Raw genomic sequence first — 19,061 nt, 5'->3', positions numbered from 1 at the left:
TAATGCACTTTCCATTATCCAGAAGTCTACCAGAGAAGAGTGAAGCTATGAGATTGGTTGGCTGACACGACATGCACACCGGGCACTGTGGAGTGAGCTGGGTGACGGGATGGCCTGTGGCTTATTACACACATAGTAACCATTCAGAAATCCAAAAAGTTCTGATCTAGGGCCCAACCATCATGTACAGACTCAAGGGACACGAAGAATACTAGTATCATTACCAAAGCATGCTTCTTAGTGCCTGCCTTTGGTCCAGGGCGCGATCCTGGAGTCCCGGGATCGAATCCCACGTCTGGCTACTGCATGGAGTCTGCTTCTCCCTCCTCCTGTGTCTCTGCCTCTCTCTCTCTCTGTCTATCATAAATAAATAAACCTTTAAAAAATAGATAAATAAAAATAAAGTAGATGTGGTATATGATAACTTTTAAAGCTGTTTAGTTTTTATTTTATTTTATTTTATTTATTTTTTTATGGTGAAAAAATTTTATTTAGATTTATAGCCGGCTGGACTCAGTTTAGATGATCCCAATTTTGTTGGCAACATCCAAAGCATCATAGTCAGGAGCCAGTCGAACATATGCTTTCTTCTCTCCATCAGGCCTGATCAAGGTGTTGATCTTGGCCACATCAGTGTCATAGAGCTTCTTCACAGCCTGTTTGATCTGGTGCTTATTGGCCTTGACATCCACAATGAACACAAGTGTGGTGTTGTCTTCTATTTTCTTCATGGCTGACTCAGTAGTTAAGGGGAACTTGATGATGCCATGGTGATAAAGCTTGTTTCTCCTGGGGGCGCTCTTTCGAGGATATTTGGGCTGCCTTCGGAGATGCAGGGGCTTGGGTAGTCGGAATGTAGGTGATGTGCAGATCTTCTTTTTTGTGTGACTGTGCACACCTTTCAGCACCGCTTTCTTAGCTTTCAAAGCCTTTGCTTTGCCATCGGCGCCATCTTCGTGAAAGGGATTTCCCAGGCTCGTTTCCTGTTTAGTTTTTTAAATGCAGAATTTGACACAATAAAACAACATGCTAACAAGAAAAAAAAATGGGGCCATCTCACTCAAAAACTAGGGTTTAACTGCAGCTCATGTCTATTGGAAAGAAATATATCTGGCTTCCCATAACTTTAGTTATTTTAAAATATTTGGGAGTAGTGCACCTGGGTGGCTCAGTCAGTTGAGTGGCTGCCTTTGGCTCTGGTCGTGATCCCAGGGTCCTGGGATCAAGCCCTGCATCAGGCTCCCTGCTCAATGGGCAGCCTGCTTCTCCCTCTCCACCTCTTATCTCTCTCATGCTCTCTTTCTCTCTCTCAAATAAATAAAGCCTTTTTAAAAAATAAAATATTTTGGGAGTAATTTTAGATTTACATAAATTTACAAAGATAGTAAAGGAAGTTCCCATATATTTCCTCCCTATGTTCACCAATGCCAACACCTTATATAACCATGGTCTATTTGTCAAAATCGAGAGGGGTACCTGGGTGGTTCAGTTGGTTAAGCGTGGGACCCTTGATTTCAGCTGGGGTCATGATCTCAAGGTCTTGAGATCAAACCCTGCATGGGGCTCCATGGTGGTGTGGAGCCTGCTTGGGATTCTCTCTCTCCCTCTCCATCTACACCTCCCCCCACTTGCACTCACTCCCAATCACTCACTCACATGTGTGCGTGCGCGCTCTCTCTCTCTCTCTCTCTCTCTCTCCCCCTCTCTCAAAAAAATAAAAAAACTGGGACGCCTGGGTGGCTCAGTGATTGAGCACCTGCTTTTCATGCCTGGATTCCCAGGATCGAGTCCTGCATTGGGCTCCCCGCATGGAGCCTGCTTCTCCCTCTGCCTGTGTCTCTGCCTCTCTCTGTGTCTCTCATGAATAAATAACTAAAATCTTTTAAAAATAAATAAATACAAATAAAATTTAAAAACCAAGAAACCAACATTGATACATCACTATTGACTAAACTCCAGGCTGAGATTTCAGCAGTTTTTCCACTAGGGAAAACTGTTTTTTGTTTGTTTGTTTTGTTTTGTTTTGTTTTGTTTTTAACTATTCCAGGATCCAATCCAGGATACTGCACTGCATTTAGCAGGCTTTCCTTTTAATCTTCAATAGACAACCAGGAGCTTGAGGGAAATCCATCTCTCGGTCAGGATACACTTTGAGTCTCACATTTTACAAAACCATAAAGACATCAAACTGGAAAGTCTACCCTGTAAGTATGTTTGCTGGTTTCAGAGAATATCATCACTCCACTCATTGTTCTTCCTCTCTGCTCCTGAGATCCTGCCTCGCAACTTTCTCCAACATTTAACGCGGCTCCTTTCATCAAAGAGTGTTTTCCTTGGGATCCCTGGGTGGCGCAGCGGTTTGGCGCCTGCCTTTGGCCCAGGGCGCGATCCTGGAGACCCGGGATCGAATCCCATATCGGGCTCCCGGTGCATGGAGCCTGCTTCTCCCTCTGCCTGTGTCTCTGCCTCTCTCTCTGTGTGTGTGTGACTATCATAAATAAATAAATTAAAAAAATTAAAAAGAGTGTTTTCCTTAAAACTTATAATTATCACACCCATACCTAGGAGGAGTTAAAAACAAGTAGCTTCCAGCAAGCATTCAAACTATGTTCTACCTCTACAGCCTTTCCTAAAGAAAGCCACAGTCCTCTTTAGTTCTAATAACTCATCTCCTGGTCACGTTCTTCTGTCTTTTTCACTGGTATGTCTTCCCCACTGCAAATGCACTTTCCACTTATCCACCCTATTTGTCTTAAAAGGACAAATAGAAGAGTTTTATGTCTCTTGGGGCAGGTGTGTGGCGTCAGTGAAAACACATGACACTCTGTGGAAACGAAGCAGAATGAAGCAGAAGTTTATGATGTTCCTCCTTGCACTGCTATGGATTATAACCATCCCTGTGCTTTACCAAGTCACATTATCCAGGCAAGTTCTGGAGCAGGGAAATAAGTAAGCGTCAGCTGTAGGGATACACTGAAGTATTTGGCCAAAGTCTTCTCTCAGGTATGGCCTCACCCGTTTAAAGGCCAAATGTCTGCCTCAACATTTCTGCTATCACAGAATGTGTGCAGGATGTAGTCATGTATGTTACCATGATATATAATCAGTATCAAAGTGTGAGTAATATAAACAAGGAATATCATTTAGACTTATTTTTAATATCTGAACATTTGTTTTCAGATACAGGTAAGCATTGTAGATGTCAATAGGACTGAAAATCTTACTGTGTTCTTTATATGTTGAAATCTTTCAGTCATTTGACATATGAATACATATTTATTATGGCAGGAGTAAAATGATATGATTCTTGATGATTATGAAAGTTTTTAATTTTATGTACAAACATAATTATTACGAACTTACAGTTAAATAGGAAAATAGATGAATTCAATACAAATATTAAGAAAATATGCAATGGGGTGCCTGGCTGTAGAGAATGGGACTCATTTTTCTTAAGATTTATTTATTTGAGAGAGAGAGAGAGAGAGAGAGAGAGTGAGCAGGGGGAAGGGCAGAGGGAGAGAGAATCCTGAAGTAGTCTCCCCATTGAGCATGCAGCCTGATGTTTCAGGGCTCTATCCCAGGACCCTGAGATCATGACTTGAGCCAAAATAAAAAACTGGCTGCTTAACCAGCTGAGCCACCCAGCAGCCCCAAGCATGCAACTCGTGATCTCAGGGTTATTAGTTTGGGACCCACATTGGGTATGGAGTCTACTTAAAAGAAAATATGCAATGACCAACTTTATTTAAGAGCATTCTTTTGAGGGATGCCTGGGTGGCTCAGTCTGCCTTTGGCTCAGATCATGATCTCACAGTCCTGGGATCCAGCCCTGCTTTGGTCCCCTACTCAGTGGGGAGCCTGCTTCTCTCTCTCTCCTCCCCACTCATCCTCTTTCTTGCTATCTCTGTCTCTCTCAAATAAATAAGTGAAATATTTTTTAAAAGAGCATTCTTTTGAACCAATAATTTTTTATTTAAATGTAAGATAAAAATAAAAAGTACATAGAATTCTAACCTTTGTATAGTTTTTTGTATTAGGAGCCAAAACAAACAAAATAGCCTTAAAGAACTATATTTAATTTTTAATTATTGATTACAATGAGGCTATGCGTGTTTTAAGAAAAAGTATTGTTTGAAAATCTTTCCAGGGTGCCGGAGTGGCTCAGTCAGTTAAGCGTCTGACTCTTCATTTCTACTCAAGTCAAATGAAAGTAAACTGGGTCCTGAGAGTAAACCCTGCAGGGGCTCAGGGCTAGGCATGGAGTCTGCTTCAGATTGTCTCTCCCCTTCTCCCTCTGCTCCACCCCACCCCTTCTGGTGCTCTCTGAATGAATAAGCAAATGAAAAGAAAATGAAAATCTTTCCATAGCTTATAAGGATGAAATAAAACCTAAATGTCAACTTTTCCATCTTAAAACTTCATAAGAAAAATTCCAAAATCATGTATATCTATGATAAATTATGCTCCACCCAAATATAATAATAAAGGTTATAATGAGTATAAGGGGAAGAAAGTCTTAGACACAAGTGAGATAGCCAAAGTTCGTTTGAGTCTCATTAAACAAACTTTAAAACCGCCTTTACAGAAATGTTTTAAGGAACTTCCTTATTGTTTTAGGTCTATGGAGTTAAAAACTAAACAAAATTTATTTATTTAAGTGATGCTTATAGACTGCCAACCAGTGTCAGTAGTTGAAATTGAAGGAATTTTGAGATTTGCTCAAGCTATGACTCCCAGCTACAAAGTTCCATCTAGAAATTAAATTATGGGAAAATGTTTTTTGTGAATTATAATCTACTGTGCAAAAATGATTAGTGATACCATGAGATGTGCTACTTTTTTATTTTGTGCATTGTACACTTGGACATGCAGAAAAACCCAGAAATCTTTTTTTAATTGGACATCACAGTAGATTAATGCTTTTACTTGCTTACAGATTCACTTAGCTATTGCTATGAAAAAACAAGTATCAAAAAATTCATGGCTTAATGTAGCAACCATTTATCTGGCTTAAAATTCTTCAGGTAGGCAGTTTGGTATGGGGTCAGCTGGGTTTCTTAATGTGTCTATGGGCAGCCATGTCTGTCAGCTTGGTAAATTTGCTTCTAAGGGTTGACTGAATACGTACACGTGCAATAGATACTAAGATACAGGTGAAAATTCATAGATAATTTAAAATTTTTGAGTCAGGGACACCTGGGTAGCTCAGCAGTTGAGCATCTGCCTTCAGCTCAGAAGGCAGATGAACCCTGAGATCCAGATCTAGTCCTGCATCCGGCTCCCTGCAAGGAGCCTGCCTCTCCCTCTGCCTGTGTCTCTGCCTCTCTCTGTGTGTGTCTCATGAATAAATAAATACAATTTTTTAAAAAAAATTGAGTCAATTACATTGTTCCATTGTCACATTTCTAGATCCATAATTTAAAGGCAGATTTTTCACAAATTATTTTATAAAACAGCAAGAGCTCATCTCTTTTCCTGCTAAGATGTAGAAACACATTCCATTTTGTCTTCTTCAGTGAACACAACTGTAAAACCTGGATAGAATGCAGGGAGTTTGAGGATTTTATAAACTAAGTGGTAGCAGACATCTTGGAAAAGAAGACAAGATTTCAAAGTAGAAACAAATTGGCACCCCTAAGCAACCCATGTGGCAGGGGCAGCAGCACTGACAGCATCAGCAGCAGGGACCCTCAGGGCCTAAAACTCTGAGCAAGGGGAACCCTCTTTTTCAGGAAAACATAATACCAAGAGGATAGAGCATACCACCATTGCTTTTTTTTCCTCTCTCTTTTCGTCCAGACATGAGCACAGTCACAAGAAGCACATGGCAGGACAGAGTACTGAGGTCCCAGCTTTCTGGGTAAAACACTAAAGAGGGAAGCCCCAGAAATCAGAAAGTGTCAGAGAGATGCTGGAGAGAGAAGAGCTCAGGAAAATGGCTCCATAAAGTAGTTCATGAATTCCTTATAGAACTGTACACCCAAAAAGTCAATTTTACTGTATATTAAATTAAGAAATAGAATAAAAATAAGATAAATACAATTTAAAATTAACCAAAAGAAAGAAACCACCAAGGGCATGCAAGATGTCTGAAATACAGACATAAATGAGGGCAACAATCTTAAAACTGCATCTGAAAATATTCAGTAAGGAAGATTTCCAGTTTCCAGCCCAGCAAGAAAGAAGCTTGTAAGTCACTACTATGAGAGAAAAATAGCTATTTCCACATATTTGATACTATGTATTTGAGCAAAGAACCTAGGGCATACAGGAGGAAGCTCTAAAGCTGTTGGTCTTGCTGAAAACATCTGTAAATGGTGGGGCACCTGGGTGGCTCCATCTGTTAAGCATCTACCTTTGGCTTAGGTCATGATCTCTCAGTCCTGTGGTCAAGCCACCTCCCCACTCCACAATTGAGCCCCACCCCACCCCCGTCTAGCTCCCAGCTCGGTGGGTAGTCTGCTTCTCCCTCTCCCTCTGCCCCTCCCCACCTGCTCATGCCCCCCTCTCAAATAAATAAATAAAATCTTTTTTTTTAATCTGTAAGTTGTTTTGCCAACACTCATTCTTTCATTTGCTTATTCTCTCACTTACTAAATATTAGTCAAGCACCTGTTATGTGCTAAGCATTATGTAAGTTGCTGGGTTTATGACAAAGTTCAAGACACAGTTTCTGACTTCAAAGATTTCAAAGATTACTAAACAATACAGGTCTGGTTTCTAGTCTAACATGTAAAGAGCTTGGAAGTTGCTTCTCCAGGCTAACATGTAAAAGGCTCAACAAATTGAGAAATCAGCAACTCTTCTTAGATCTATAAAAGATGTGAGGTTAAAAAAAAAAAGTGAGGTCAAAGGGCAAATCAGGGATCCCTGGGTGGCGCAGTGGTTTAGCACCGGTCTTTGGCCCAGGGCGTGATCCCGGAGTTCCTGGATCGAGTCCCGCATCGGGCTCCCGGTGCATGGAGCCTGCTTCTCCCTCTGCCTGTGTCTCTGCCTCTCTCTCTCTCTCTCTCTCTCTCTCTCTCTCTCTCTCTCTGTGACTATCATAAATAAATAAAAATTAAAAAAAAAAGCTTTCCTTTAAAAAAAAAAAAGGGCAAATCAGTGCTCACAGAATAGAAGAAACTAACAGGTGAATACAGAGAATCATAACTTAGCCACGCAGAAACCTCTGGGGAAACCAGTGCTGGCATAGGGAAACCTGAACTGTAATTGATGACTTGCTGAAGGCTCAGTGTGGACAAGTGAGAGTCCCCAGCTATCAAGGGTTCCCCACACTTTTGTGAGTTTTACCTCCTAGATTTCTACCAGGTTCTCACAGTGAGTATCACAGAAAATCCCCTCCTGCTTCTGGCAAGGGGAGGGGAAAAGGAACTATTTTAAAATATGCCAGAACATTCTGTTCTTAACAAGGTCTGCCCTCGGGAGAAACTATTTAACCAGAACCTAGCCTGCTGGGGATTCATCAGAGTGTGACTGACCTGAGGAAGGGAAATACTCAAATCCAACCAGTTGTAGCCTTCCCCTGGCATAAGGAAAATAACCAAAACAAACTCACTCAAGCCTTCGTATTCCACCTAAGGAGGGAGAAAAACCTAAAAAGCACATGTGAAGTTCACAGTCCAGAGGGACAGGCTCACTAAAATCTAAGACCTAATTTAGGACTATAGAATGCTTCCCCTTCCCTGACATCTTATTACCATGTCACTAAGGCCTATTTACAGCAGTTCTTTTTTTTAAGATTTTATTTATTCATTAGAGACACACACACAGAGAGAGAGGCAGAGACACAGGCAGAGGGAGAAGCAGGCTCCATGCAGGGAGCCGACATGGGACTCGATCCCGGATCTCCAGGATCACACCCTGGGCTGAAGGCGTCACTAAACCGCTAAGCCACCCGGGCTGCCCCTCAGCAGTTCCTTTTTACCCAGAACATCATACCTGCCTATGAAGAAAAAATTACAAGATATACTAAAGGGAAAAAACATAGTTTGAAGAGATAGAGCAATAATCTGAATCAAACTTCAATATTTTAGGAATATAGGAATTATCAGACCAGAAATTTAAAACAACTGATTAATATGCTAAGTGTTCTAATGGATAAGTAGACAGCATGCAAGAAAAGATAGGCAATGTAAACAATAACATAGAAATTCTTTAAAAGAATCAAAAAGAAATGCTACAGATCAAAAACATTATAACAAGAATGAAGAATGCCTTTGATGTGCTTATTAGTAGACTGGACCTGGCTGAGGAAAGAGCCTCTGAGCTTGAGGATATCTCAATTAGAATCTCCAAAACCGAGAAGTAAGCAGAAAAAAAGACCGGAAAAAAACCCCACAATATCCAAGAGTTGTAGGACAACTATAAAAGGTGTAACATGCATAATGGGAATGCCAAAAGAAGAAAGAAAGTAACAGAAGAAATATTCAAAACAATACTTACTGAAAATGTCCCCAAACTATTCACAAACACCGAACTAGACTCAAGAAACTTAGATGATATCAAACAAAATAAATACCCCAAAAAGCTACACCTAAGCACACCATTTTCAAATTAAAGAAGAATTCCTGAAAGAAATCAAAGGAAAAGGCAACCTTACCTACAGAGGAACAAAGATAAGATTTATATCCAACTTCTCATAAACCATGCAAGCAAAAAGAGAGTGGGGTTAAATATTTAGTATTGGGAGAAAAAACACTACCAATCTAAAATTCTGACCAGAAAATAATCCTTCAAAGGCAAAATAAAAATAGAGCATTTCCCAGACCAAAAAAAAGCAAAAAAAAAAAAAACAGAAGGAATTTGTTGCCAAAACACTTGACTTGCAAGAAGTGTTTTTAAAAATTATTTAAAGAGAAGGAAAAGTATATAGGTCAGAAATTCAGTCTACATAGAGAAAAGAAGAGCACTGGAAAAAGAATAATTGGAGGTAAATTAAAGTTTTAAGTCTTCTTATTTTTAATTGACCTAACAGATAACTGTTTGTTCTGGAAACGAACCCTCAATATCTCCAAGGTATGCTTATATGTGAAATAAATGAAGAGACATCACTTCAGGTCCCATAGACATTGAAAGGATAATAAAGGCACACTATCAATAACTCTATGCCCACAGATTTGATAACCTAGATGAGATGGATCAATTCCTTGAAATATAAAGTCTGCCAAAACTCACACAAGAAAAAATAGACAATCTGTGAATAGGTCTATATCTATCAATAAAATAGAAACAATAATTAATAACCTTTCAAAAGGATGCCTGGGTGGCTCAGTGGTTGAGCTTCTGCCTTTGGCTCAGGGCATGACCCAGGGTCCTGAGATCGAGTTCCACATCAGGCTCCCTGCAGGGAGCCTGCTTCTCCCTCTGCCTGTGTCTCTGCCTCTGTCTGTGTGTCTCTCATGAATAAATAAATAAAATCTTTCATTTTTATTTATTTATTTATTTATTTATTTATTTTTTATTTTTATTTATTTATGATAGTCACAGAGAGAGAGAGGAAGGCAGAGACACAGGCAGAGGGAGAAGCAGGCTCCATGCACCAGGAGCCCGATATGGGATTCGATCCCGGGTCTCCAGGATCGCGCCCTGGGCCAAAGGCAGGTGCCAAACCACTGCGCCACCCAGGGATCCAAATAAAATCTTTCAAAAAAAAATAAAATAACCTTTCAAAAGAAAACAACAGGCCCAGATAAATTTTACCAAACATTTAAGGAAGAAATTATACCAATTCTCCACAATCTCTTTTGTTTTTTGTTTTTGTTTTTTTTCCCCACAATCTCCTTTGAAAGATAGAAGCAGAAGTAATACTTCCTAACTCATTCTTTGAGGCCAGCATACCCTAATACTAAAATCAGACAAAAGGCATTACAAGAAGATTACAGACTAGTATCTCTCATGAGCATAGATGCAAAAATCCTCAACAAAATATTAGCAAATTTAATCTAATAATGCAGAAAAAGAATTATACACCACAACCAAGTGGGGTTTATCCCAGGTATGTAAAGCTAGTTCAACATTTGAAAATTGATTATTTAATTCATCACATCAATAGGCTAAAGAAGAAAAATGACAAGATCATACCAACAGATGCAGAAAAAGCATTCAACAAAATTCAACACCCATTTATGATTTTTTTAAAACCTCTCCGTAAACTGAGAATAGAGAGGAACCTTCTCAACTTAAGAAATAATTTCTACAGATAAACAATAGCTAATATCATACTTAAAAGGAAGAAACTCGGGCAGCCTGGGTGGCTCAGCGGTTTAGCGCTGCCTTTAGCCCAGGGCCTGATCTTGGAGACCCAGGATTGAGTCCCACATCAGGCTCCCTGCACGGAGCCTGCTTCTCCCTCTGCCTGTGTCTCTGCCTCTCTCTCTCTCTCTCTCTCCCTATCTCTGTCTCTCATGAATAAATAAATAAAATCTTAAAAAAAAAACTCAGGTCATTTCAATGTTTCTAGTATTTAAAAAAAATAGGGAGAAAAAGCTTTTCCACTAAGAACATTAAGGCACATGTCCTTTCTCATCTTTGCTTTTTAATATCATACTGGAAGTTCTAGAAAATGCAATAAGACAAGAAAAGGAAAAAATAGGTATATAGATTATGAAAGAAGAAATAAAATGTCTTTGTTTGCAGATGATATACTCATCTATGTAGAAAATCCAAATGAATAGACAAAAAAAGAATTGGATCAAATAAGCAATGATACAACTCAATTACTTGGCTATATACCAGCAGTGAATAAATGGAATTTGACATAAAAAACAACATTTACAGTAACACATCCAAAAATGAAAAACTAAGGTACAAGTCTAACAATATGTGTATGAAGGAGTGCTAACAACACTGATTCCATCTTTGGGCCTTCAATCTTGTTTATGCCCATGCAATTACCTCTCTAAAGGCAACGTGTTCCAGGACCCTTGGAGGTTAATGTATGCCCTGACTGGAATGCGAGAAGGCTTGTTCTGATCTACCCTAAAGTGGGACACAGATGGCACCACTGTAGATAATTATCCTTTGACTCATTACAATGTCCTTTGCTCTGTAAAAACTATGGATTAAGCTTCAGACTGTGTGGAGAATAGCTGTATAGTACCTGGATTGTTGGTCTGCCCAATCCCCTCTGCTAGTTAAGTTACCCTGAATAGAACTCTGTTTAAACAATATGGAGTGGCTTGCATCATTTTTCAGTTTCAAAGTGCCTTCTCAGTCGGGAGAATACTTTTACTGTTCCTCATTCACCTGCTAACATATGAACAAGATATATATGAAGTAAACTACAAAAGTCTGATTAAAGCTACAAAATAGGGATCCCTGGGTGGCGCAGCGGTTTGGCGCCTGCCTTTGGCCCAGGGCGTGATCCTGGAGTCCCGGGATCGAATCCCACATCGGGCTCCCCGTGCATGGAGCCTGCTTCTCCCTCTGTCTGTGTCTCTGCTCTCTCTCTCTCTCTCTCTCTCTCTCTCTCTGTGACTATCATAAATAAATAAAAATTTAAAAAATTTTTAAAAAAGCTACAAAATAATTAAATAAATAGATATGCCATGTTCACAGATAGGAAGACTGCATTATCAAGATGTCAGTTCTTCCCAACTTGATCTATAGATTCAATGTAATCCAAATTAAAATCCTAGCATGTTATTTTATGGATATCAACAAAATTGATTCTAAAGTTTACATGGAGGAGTGAAAGACCCAGAATTGCCAACACGGTATTGAAAGAGAAGAACAAAGTTGGAGGATTGACCTTACTCGGCTTCCAGACTTATTATAAAGTTACAGCAATCAAGACAGTGTGGTATTGGTGAAAGAATAGACAAATAGATCAATGGAATAGAATAGAGAGTCCAAAAATAGATACACATAAATATAGTCAGCTGGTCTGTGACAAGGGAGCAAAAGCAATACAATGGAGCAAAAATAGTCTTTTCAACAAATGGTGCTGAAACAAATGGACATCCATGTGCAAAATAAATCTAGATATAGACCTTCAGAAGATTAGCTCAAAATGGATCACAGATCTAAATGTAGAATGTAAAAGTATGGAACTCCTATAATGTAACATAGGAGAAAATCTAGATGACCTTGGATTTGAAGATGACTTTTTAGATACAACACCAAAGGTAAGATCCATGAAAGGAAGAATTAATAAGCTGGACTTCAGGGATGCCTGGTGGCTCAGCAGTTAAGTGTCTGCCTTTGGCCCAGGGTGTGATCCTGGAGTCCTGGGATCGAGTCCCACGTAGGGCTCCCTGCCTCTGTCTCTGCCTCTCTCTGTGTGTCTTTCATGAATAAATAAATAAAATCTTTTAAAAAACTAAGCTGGACTTCATTAAAATTAATTTTTTCTTCTCTGAAAAAGACACTTTCAAGGGAAGAAAAGACAAGCCACAGACTGGGAAAAATATTTACAAAAGACATATTTGATGAACCATTATCCAAAATACACAAAGACCTCTTAAAACTCAACAATAAGAGACCAAACAAATGAATAAAAACTGGGCCAAAGGGGTGCCTGCGTGGCTCAATCAGTTAAGTGTCTGACTTCAGCTCAGGTTGTGATCTCAGGATCCTGAGACTGAGCCCCACGAGCCTCACGAGCTCCATGTTGAGCCCCACATCAGGCTCCGTGGCCAGCAGAGAGTCTGCTCATCTCTTTCCCTCTGTCCCTCTGATCCCGATTCGTGCTCTCTCTCTCTCTCTTTCTCTCTCAAATAATAAAATCTTTTTAAAAAATGGGCCAAAGACCTTAACAGACATGTCACCAAAGAAGATATACAGATGGTAAATAAACATATGAAAAAATGCTCCACACCATGTGTCACAGGGTAATGCAAGCTAAAATAACAATGAGATACCACTACAATCCATTAGTAGGCCAAATCTAGAGCACCAACAATACCAAGTGCTGGTGAACATGTGGAAACAGGAAATCGTATTCCTTGCTGGATGGGAATGCAAAATGGTACACCCACTTTGAACACAGTTTGGTGGTTTCTTTTTTTTTTTAAGATTTTATTTATTTATTCATGAGAGACACACACAGAGAGAGAGGCAGAGACACAGGCAGAGGGAGAAGCAGGCTCCATGCAGGGAGCCTGATGTGGGACTCGATCCTGGGACTCCAGGATCACACCTGGGCTGAAGGCAGGTGCTAAACCACTGAGCCACCCAGGGATCCCCAGTTTGGTGGTTTCTTAGAAAATTAAATACACTCTTACCATACAATTCAGCAATCATGCTCCTTGGTACTAACCTAAAGGAGAGGAACACTTTTGCCCACACAAAACCCTTCACATACATGTTTATAGCAGCTTTACTCATAAGTGCCAAAATTTGGAAGCAACCAAGATATTCTTTAGTAGATGAACGAATAAATAAACTGGTACATCTAGACAATGGAATAATGGAATATTATTCAGCACTAAAAACCAAGCAGTCAAAATTAACAAGTCAAGAAACATATATTGGTGAGGATGCACAGAAAGGGAAATTCTTTTATACTGCTGATGGGAATGCAAGCTGGTGCAGCCACTCTGGAAAACAGTATGGAGGTTCCTCAAAAAGTTGAAAATAGAGCTACTCTATGACCCAGCATTTGCACTACTAGGTATTTATCCCAAAGATACAAATGTAGTGATCTAAAGGGACCCCTGCACCACAATATTTATAGCAGCAATGTCCACCATAGTCAAACTATGGAAAGAGCCCAGATGCCCATCAATAGATAAATGGAGGGGCCCCGGGATGGCTTAGTGGGTGAGCATCTGCCTTTGGCTCAGGTCATGATCCCAGGGTCCTGGGATCAAGTCTCAAATCAGGCTCCTTACAGAGAGCCTGTTTCTCTCTCTGCCTATGTCTCTGCATCTCTCTGTGTGTCTCTCATGAATAAATAAAATCTTTTTAAAAAACAGATGAATGATAAAGAAGATGTGAGATATAGATAGATAGATATTCGGTGGAATATTAGTCATCAAAAAAACTATGAAATCTTGACATTTGCAATGACATGGATGTAACTAGAGGGTATTATGCTTAGTGAAATAAGTCAATAAGAAAAAGGCAAATATATGATTTCACTTGTGTGGAATTTAAGAAACAAAACAGAAGAGCAAAGAGGAGGGAGGGAAAAGTAAAACAAGATGTAATCATATAGGAAAACAAACCACGAGAGACTCTTAACCTTAGGAAACAGAGAGTTGCTGAAGGGAGGGGGTGGGGGATGGGGTAACTGGGTGCTGGGCATTAAGGAGGGAAGCTGATGTAATGAGCACTGGGTGTTGTACACAACTGATAAATCACTGAACTCTACCTATGAAATGAATAATACAGTTTATGTTAATTGATTGAATTTAAATTAAATGAGCTGTCAAGCCAAGAAAAGACATAGAGGAATCTTCAATGCATATTACTAGTGAAAGCAGCCAATCTGAAAAAGCTACACAGTGTATGGTTCCAACCACATGACATTCAGGAAAAAACAAAACTATGCGGACAGTAAAAAGTTCAGTGATTGCAGGGCTCCTGGGTGGCTCAGTCAGTTGGGCGTCTGACCCTTGATTTGGGCTCAGGTCATGATCTTGGGGTCCTGTGATCGAGCCCCACGCTTGGTGAGGACTCTGCTTGGGGATTCGCTCTCTCCCTCTGCTCCTTCCCCTGCTTGCACTCTCTCTATTTCTCTTTTTTTTTCTATTTCTCAAATAAATAAATCTTAAAAAAAATGTTCAGTGATGCCATGGCTTGGAGGTAAGGGGAAGGGATGAATAGGAAGAGCACAGAGGATTTTTAGGGCAATGATGCTACTCTTTATGATAATATATTGATGAATACATGTCATTAAATATTTGTCCAAACCCACAGAATGTACAACACCAAGAGTGACCTCTAATGTAAACTACAGACTTTGGATGATAATGATGTACCAATATAGATTCTTTGTAGCAAATGTATCACTGTGGTGCAGGGTGTGGCTAATGGGGGACACTATGCATGTGCGGGGACTGGAGGTATATATGCAATCTCTGTACCTTCCAGTCAGTTTTGTTATGAATCGGAAGCTGCTCTAAAAACGAAAGTCTACTTAAAAAATATTCAGAAAGCATTTTCTTTAAGTAGCACACCAAACAGTGCTGAGAAATGAGTCTTTCTGCAACATAACATCAAAATTTTAAATGTGAAAAAAATTTTTGATGTGAAAACCTCATTTCTTTTTTTTAAGATTTCCATTTTTAAAAAAGATTTTATTTATTCATGAAAGAGAGAGAGAGAGAGGAGGAGAGGAGAGCATGCGGCAGAGACACAGGCAGAGGGAGAAGCAGGCTCCATGCAGGGACCCCAACATGGGACTCAATCCTGGGACTCCAGGATCATGCCCTGAGCCAAAGGCAGGAGCTCAACCGCTGAGCCATCCAGGCGTCCCGAAAACCTCATTTCTTAACAAAAATCTTAATATTTATTGAATATGATTTTGAATTTATTCTTATATTCCAGAACTTTTTTCTATGATAGTGTTACTTAGTTTTGGCCTTGGCTGCAGGTAAATATTGATTTTAATACTTGGTCATTTAGCATTTTGCTCTTAAGTGTATATCCAGTGCAACTCTAGTCACCAATTAAACAAGAACATCAGAATCGCTAGGAGTATTTCATTTAGCCTTCTGTAAATTTTCCTTTTTTAAAAAGATTCTATTTATTTATTTATGAGAGACACTGAGAGGGGCAGAGACACAGAGGGAGAGGCAGGCTCCCTGCAGGGAGCCCGATGTGGGATTCATCCCAGGACCCCAGGATCATGACCTGAGGCAAAGGCAATCACTCAACCGCTGAGCCACCCAGGTGTCCCAACGCTTCTGTAAGTTTTCTGATTCATCCAACAGGCATATGACTAGTTCTTCCTCAATTTTAGGTGTATCGTCATAACTTAATATCAGTTTGAAATAAGAAGATGAATGCTTTATCTACTCCCACATGCAGGTTTTATTATCACAGACTAGGAGTGGAAATAAGAGGTTTTAAACCAACCCTTTGAAAATCAAAGTTGCCATTTTTGGTAGACATTCCTCAACATTTATCAATTTCAGCACTATAATCCTATTCAGCAAGTCACTTCATTTGGTTACCTAGGCATACATTGTACAACTAGTTTCTCTTTGGTGGCTGGTTCATCAGGAATTATTGTTCAAAGCTAAATCCTTCCTGAAATTCATTTTTAGGACTGAGATTTGGTTACTGCTTTAAGTTTTTTCCAACCTAAAATTACTATAGTGATGCTCTCTAGTTTGGAATTTGGGGGTCTGGTTCATCTATGTGCTAAAGCAGATCACAACTTCCTTCTCAAGAGTTTTACTGGCCATGACAGTTAGTATTCCTTTGACCTGCCTCCACACAGAAGGGCAGTGGCTTTCTATTCCAGGATGGGTTCTTCATTGGCTCATCTTTCACTTGGGTTGACTTTTAAAACACATAGCTTTGCACTTTGGCAAACAGAATAGTTGTGCGCCAAGGACTTGTCAGATAGCATACCCTCAAACTCAGTTGGTCAACTTATCAAAAGCTCAGCTAAGAGAAATCAATCAAATTTATGGAGGATTGCCTGAAGACTATGAAGTCTATCCATTTCTCTAGTCTAAAATTTATCCCTGGGGGCACCTGGCTGTCTCAGTCAGTACAGCATGAGACTCTTGATCTCAGAGTTCAAGCCCCACATTGGGCATGGAGCCTACTTTTAAACAATTAAAAATATAAACAAATGAGTAAAACTTATCCCCTGGATAAAAGCGTATCCATGAATACAAGAAAAGTGAATCCTTGAACTCAATTTATTTGGCTCAACATAGCTGCTTTTTTAAATTTGAAATATAATTTACATACCATAAAATTCACCTATTTAAAGTGTATAGTTCAGGGGCATCTGGATGCCTCAGATGGTTTGGTGTCTGCCTTTGGCTCAGGTCATGATCTTGGGGTCCTGAGATTGAGCCCCACGTTAGGCTCCCTGCTCAGCAGGGGAGTCTGCTTCTCCCTCTGCCTCTGCCCCTCCCCCACTCATGTTCTCTCTCTTTTTCTCTCTATCTCTCTAAGTATCTCTCTGTCTCAAATGAAAAATCTTTAAAAATAAAATAATGTACAATGTTTTTGAGTATATTGAGTTGTGCAACAGTCACCATAATTATGCTTTGAGATGTTTTTATCAACCCCCCCCCAAAAAAATCCCATGCCCATTAGCTATCATACCGCCTTTCCCCTTTCCACCACCCTCATCCACTGGAAACCATTAATCTCTTGTCTCATAGATTTGCCCATTTTGAACAGTTAATAAATGGAATTATCACATATGTGGTCTTTTTTGTAGAGTTCACTAGGCACAATATTTATAAGGCTCATCCATGTTGTAGCATGTATCAGTATTTCATTCTTTTTTCATAGACAAATAATATTCCATTCATGGATATACAGTTTATTCATTCATCTGATTCATTTGTTTAACTGATGGACTTCCACATTTGGGCTATTGTGAATAATGCTGCTGTTCAATTGCTTTTAATGAGTTGCATTTTGGTATTAAACTAATAGCCTGCTCTTAGGAATGGCCTAAGAAATATACTAGAAATGGGAGGTTTTCCCTACTCTTCTTCTTTCCATTGCTCAGGATCCTATGCATGAGAATTCATAAGAGTTAGGCTTAGCCTGAAAAACTGATTTTGTTTTATGTGTTTAGATATACTCTGAATCCTGTAATCATTTTTTTTTTACTTTTGGTGTTCACCTTTAGAAAGCTCAGAAACAAATTTATGGCCCACTTCTAGCAGGTATACAGGACCTCACACCCAACTGATTTTTTTACTTTTAGCTTTTGTCCTGATTACTGGCTTATTTTTATATTGTTGTATGGTCCTATTTTGAACAAAATAGGGTATAAATATTAGTGGCCATTTAGCCTGCTCAAAAGTCTTGGCTGAATAGAAACAAGGCCTTGAATATTGAGAGAAAGCATATCAGAGTCAGGTGGGCAAAAGAGGACCATACGTGCTTCCTCTAAATTTCAATAACTCAAGGCCAAGGTATAAAATTATGTTACCAAGACACAAAAGATCTTTTTACCTTTATCCATATTTTCCAAAATTAGCTCCTAGAAATATTAGAGGTCTTAAATATTTTCTACCAAACAGTGGAGATTTACACTACCTATGGAACTCATTTGGGTTTTTGGTTTTTTTTGTTTGTTTGTTTGTTTGTTTGTTTTGCTTATAGGAGTTTTGTGTACTATCTCATGAGATAGTTCTGCTACAATGTTGAAAAACCCCTGGGAGTGAGGAAAATTAGAGACAGGCAGTCAAAACACGTGGGTTCGCCTTTAACCTGCTTTGTTAGTCCTTGGGTATGCTTCTGTCTGTGCAGAATGAAGTAAATTGGACTAGAAATTTCTGAGGTTCCTTCAGTTCACAAAAATTAAACAGCTTTCTGAAAGCAGCCACACGACCAATTATTTAACAAGGCAAAATCTTATTTAAACAGATTGTGCTGATTTAAGTGAGGAGTTCTGCCATAGGGGAAGTGAATAAGCCAGGAGTGGTGCTCTTCTTGCTCTTGTTGGCTAAGCTCTTTAATTACAACTGTATATACTTTTTTTAAAAAAAGGTTTTGCTTACTTTTTCAGAGAGAGAAAGCATGCACAAGCAGGGGGCAGGGACAGGAAGGGGCAGAGGGAGAGAATCTCAAGCAGACATTGTACTGAGCATGGAGCTTGATTCCACAACCCTGGGATTATGACCTGAGCCGAAACCAAGAGTCAGCCACTTAACCAACTGAGCCACCCAGGTGCCCCATAACTGTGCATACTTTTTAAAGAATGGTAAATTGTTTTCCAAAAGCATATAGTGTCTGTGTATGATCAAGTTAACTACCTTGGTCTATTTGGTACTAGCAACAGGTTGTTAAACATCCTTCCTTCTTAGAAGCTAGGGATAAGTGATTCTTTCCTTTCTCTCTCTTCCTCTCTCCTCATTCCTTCACTTTTCAACATTTTGTCCTGGAGATTTTCAAACATAGAAGAA

At 39.5% G+C, this 19,061-nt stretch overlaps 1 protein-coding gene across 1 annotated transcript; it reads right to left on the bottom strand.

The window, feature by feature from the left end:
• Positions 1–494: 494 nt before the first annotated feature.
• LOC129518063 (60S ribosomal protein L23a-like) lies at positions 495–17,310 on the bottom strand. Its single transcript, XM_055338104.1, has 2 exons — positions 17,242–17,310; positions 495–983 (listed from the first exon to the last, which is right to left on the bottom strand). The coding sequence occupies exons 1-2, from the start codon at positions 17,308–17,310 to the stop codon at positions 519–521; spliced, it is 534 nt and encodes a 177-aa protein (XP_055194079.1). The 3' UTR covers positions 495–518.
• Between the last annotated feature and the right edge of the window lie 1,751 nt (positions 17,311–19,061).

The sequence above is a fragment of the Nyctereutes procyonoides genome, unplaced genomic scaffold (assembly GCF_905146905.1).
Source record: "Nyctereutes procyonoides isolate TBG_1078 unplaced genomic scaffold, NYPRO_anot_genome, whole genome shotgun sequence".
Lineage (NCBI taxonomy): Eukaryota > Metazoa > Chordata > Mammalia > Carnivora > Canidae > Nyctereutes > Nyctereutes procyonoides.
Note: the sequence above shows the minus strand (reverse complement) of the source record. Positions and strands in the feature narration are given on the sequence as shown.

Coding starts and splice junctions, on each gene's coding strand:
- LOC129518063 (XM_055338104.1), bottom strand. CDS start 17,310: ATGGGCAAATCTATGAGACAAGAGATTAATGGTTTCCAGTGGATGAGG. Junction 984..17,241: donor TGGTGGAAAGGGGAAAGGCG/GTATGATAGCTA, acceptor AAAACTAAACAG/GAAACGAGCCTGGGAAATCC.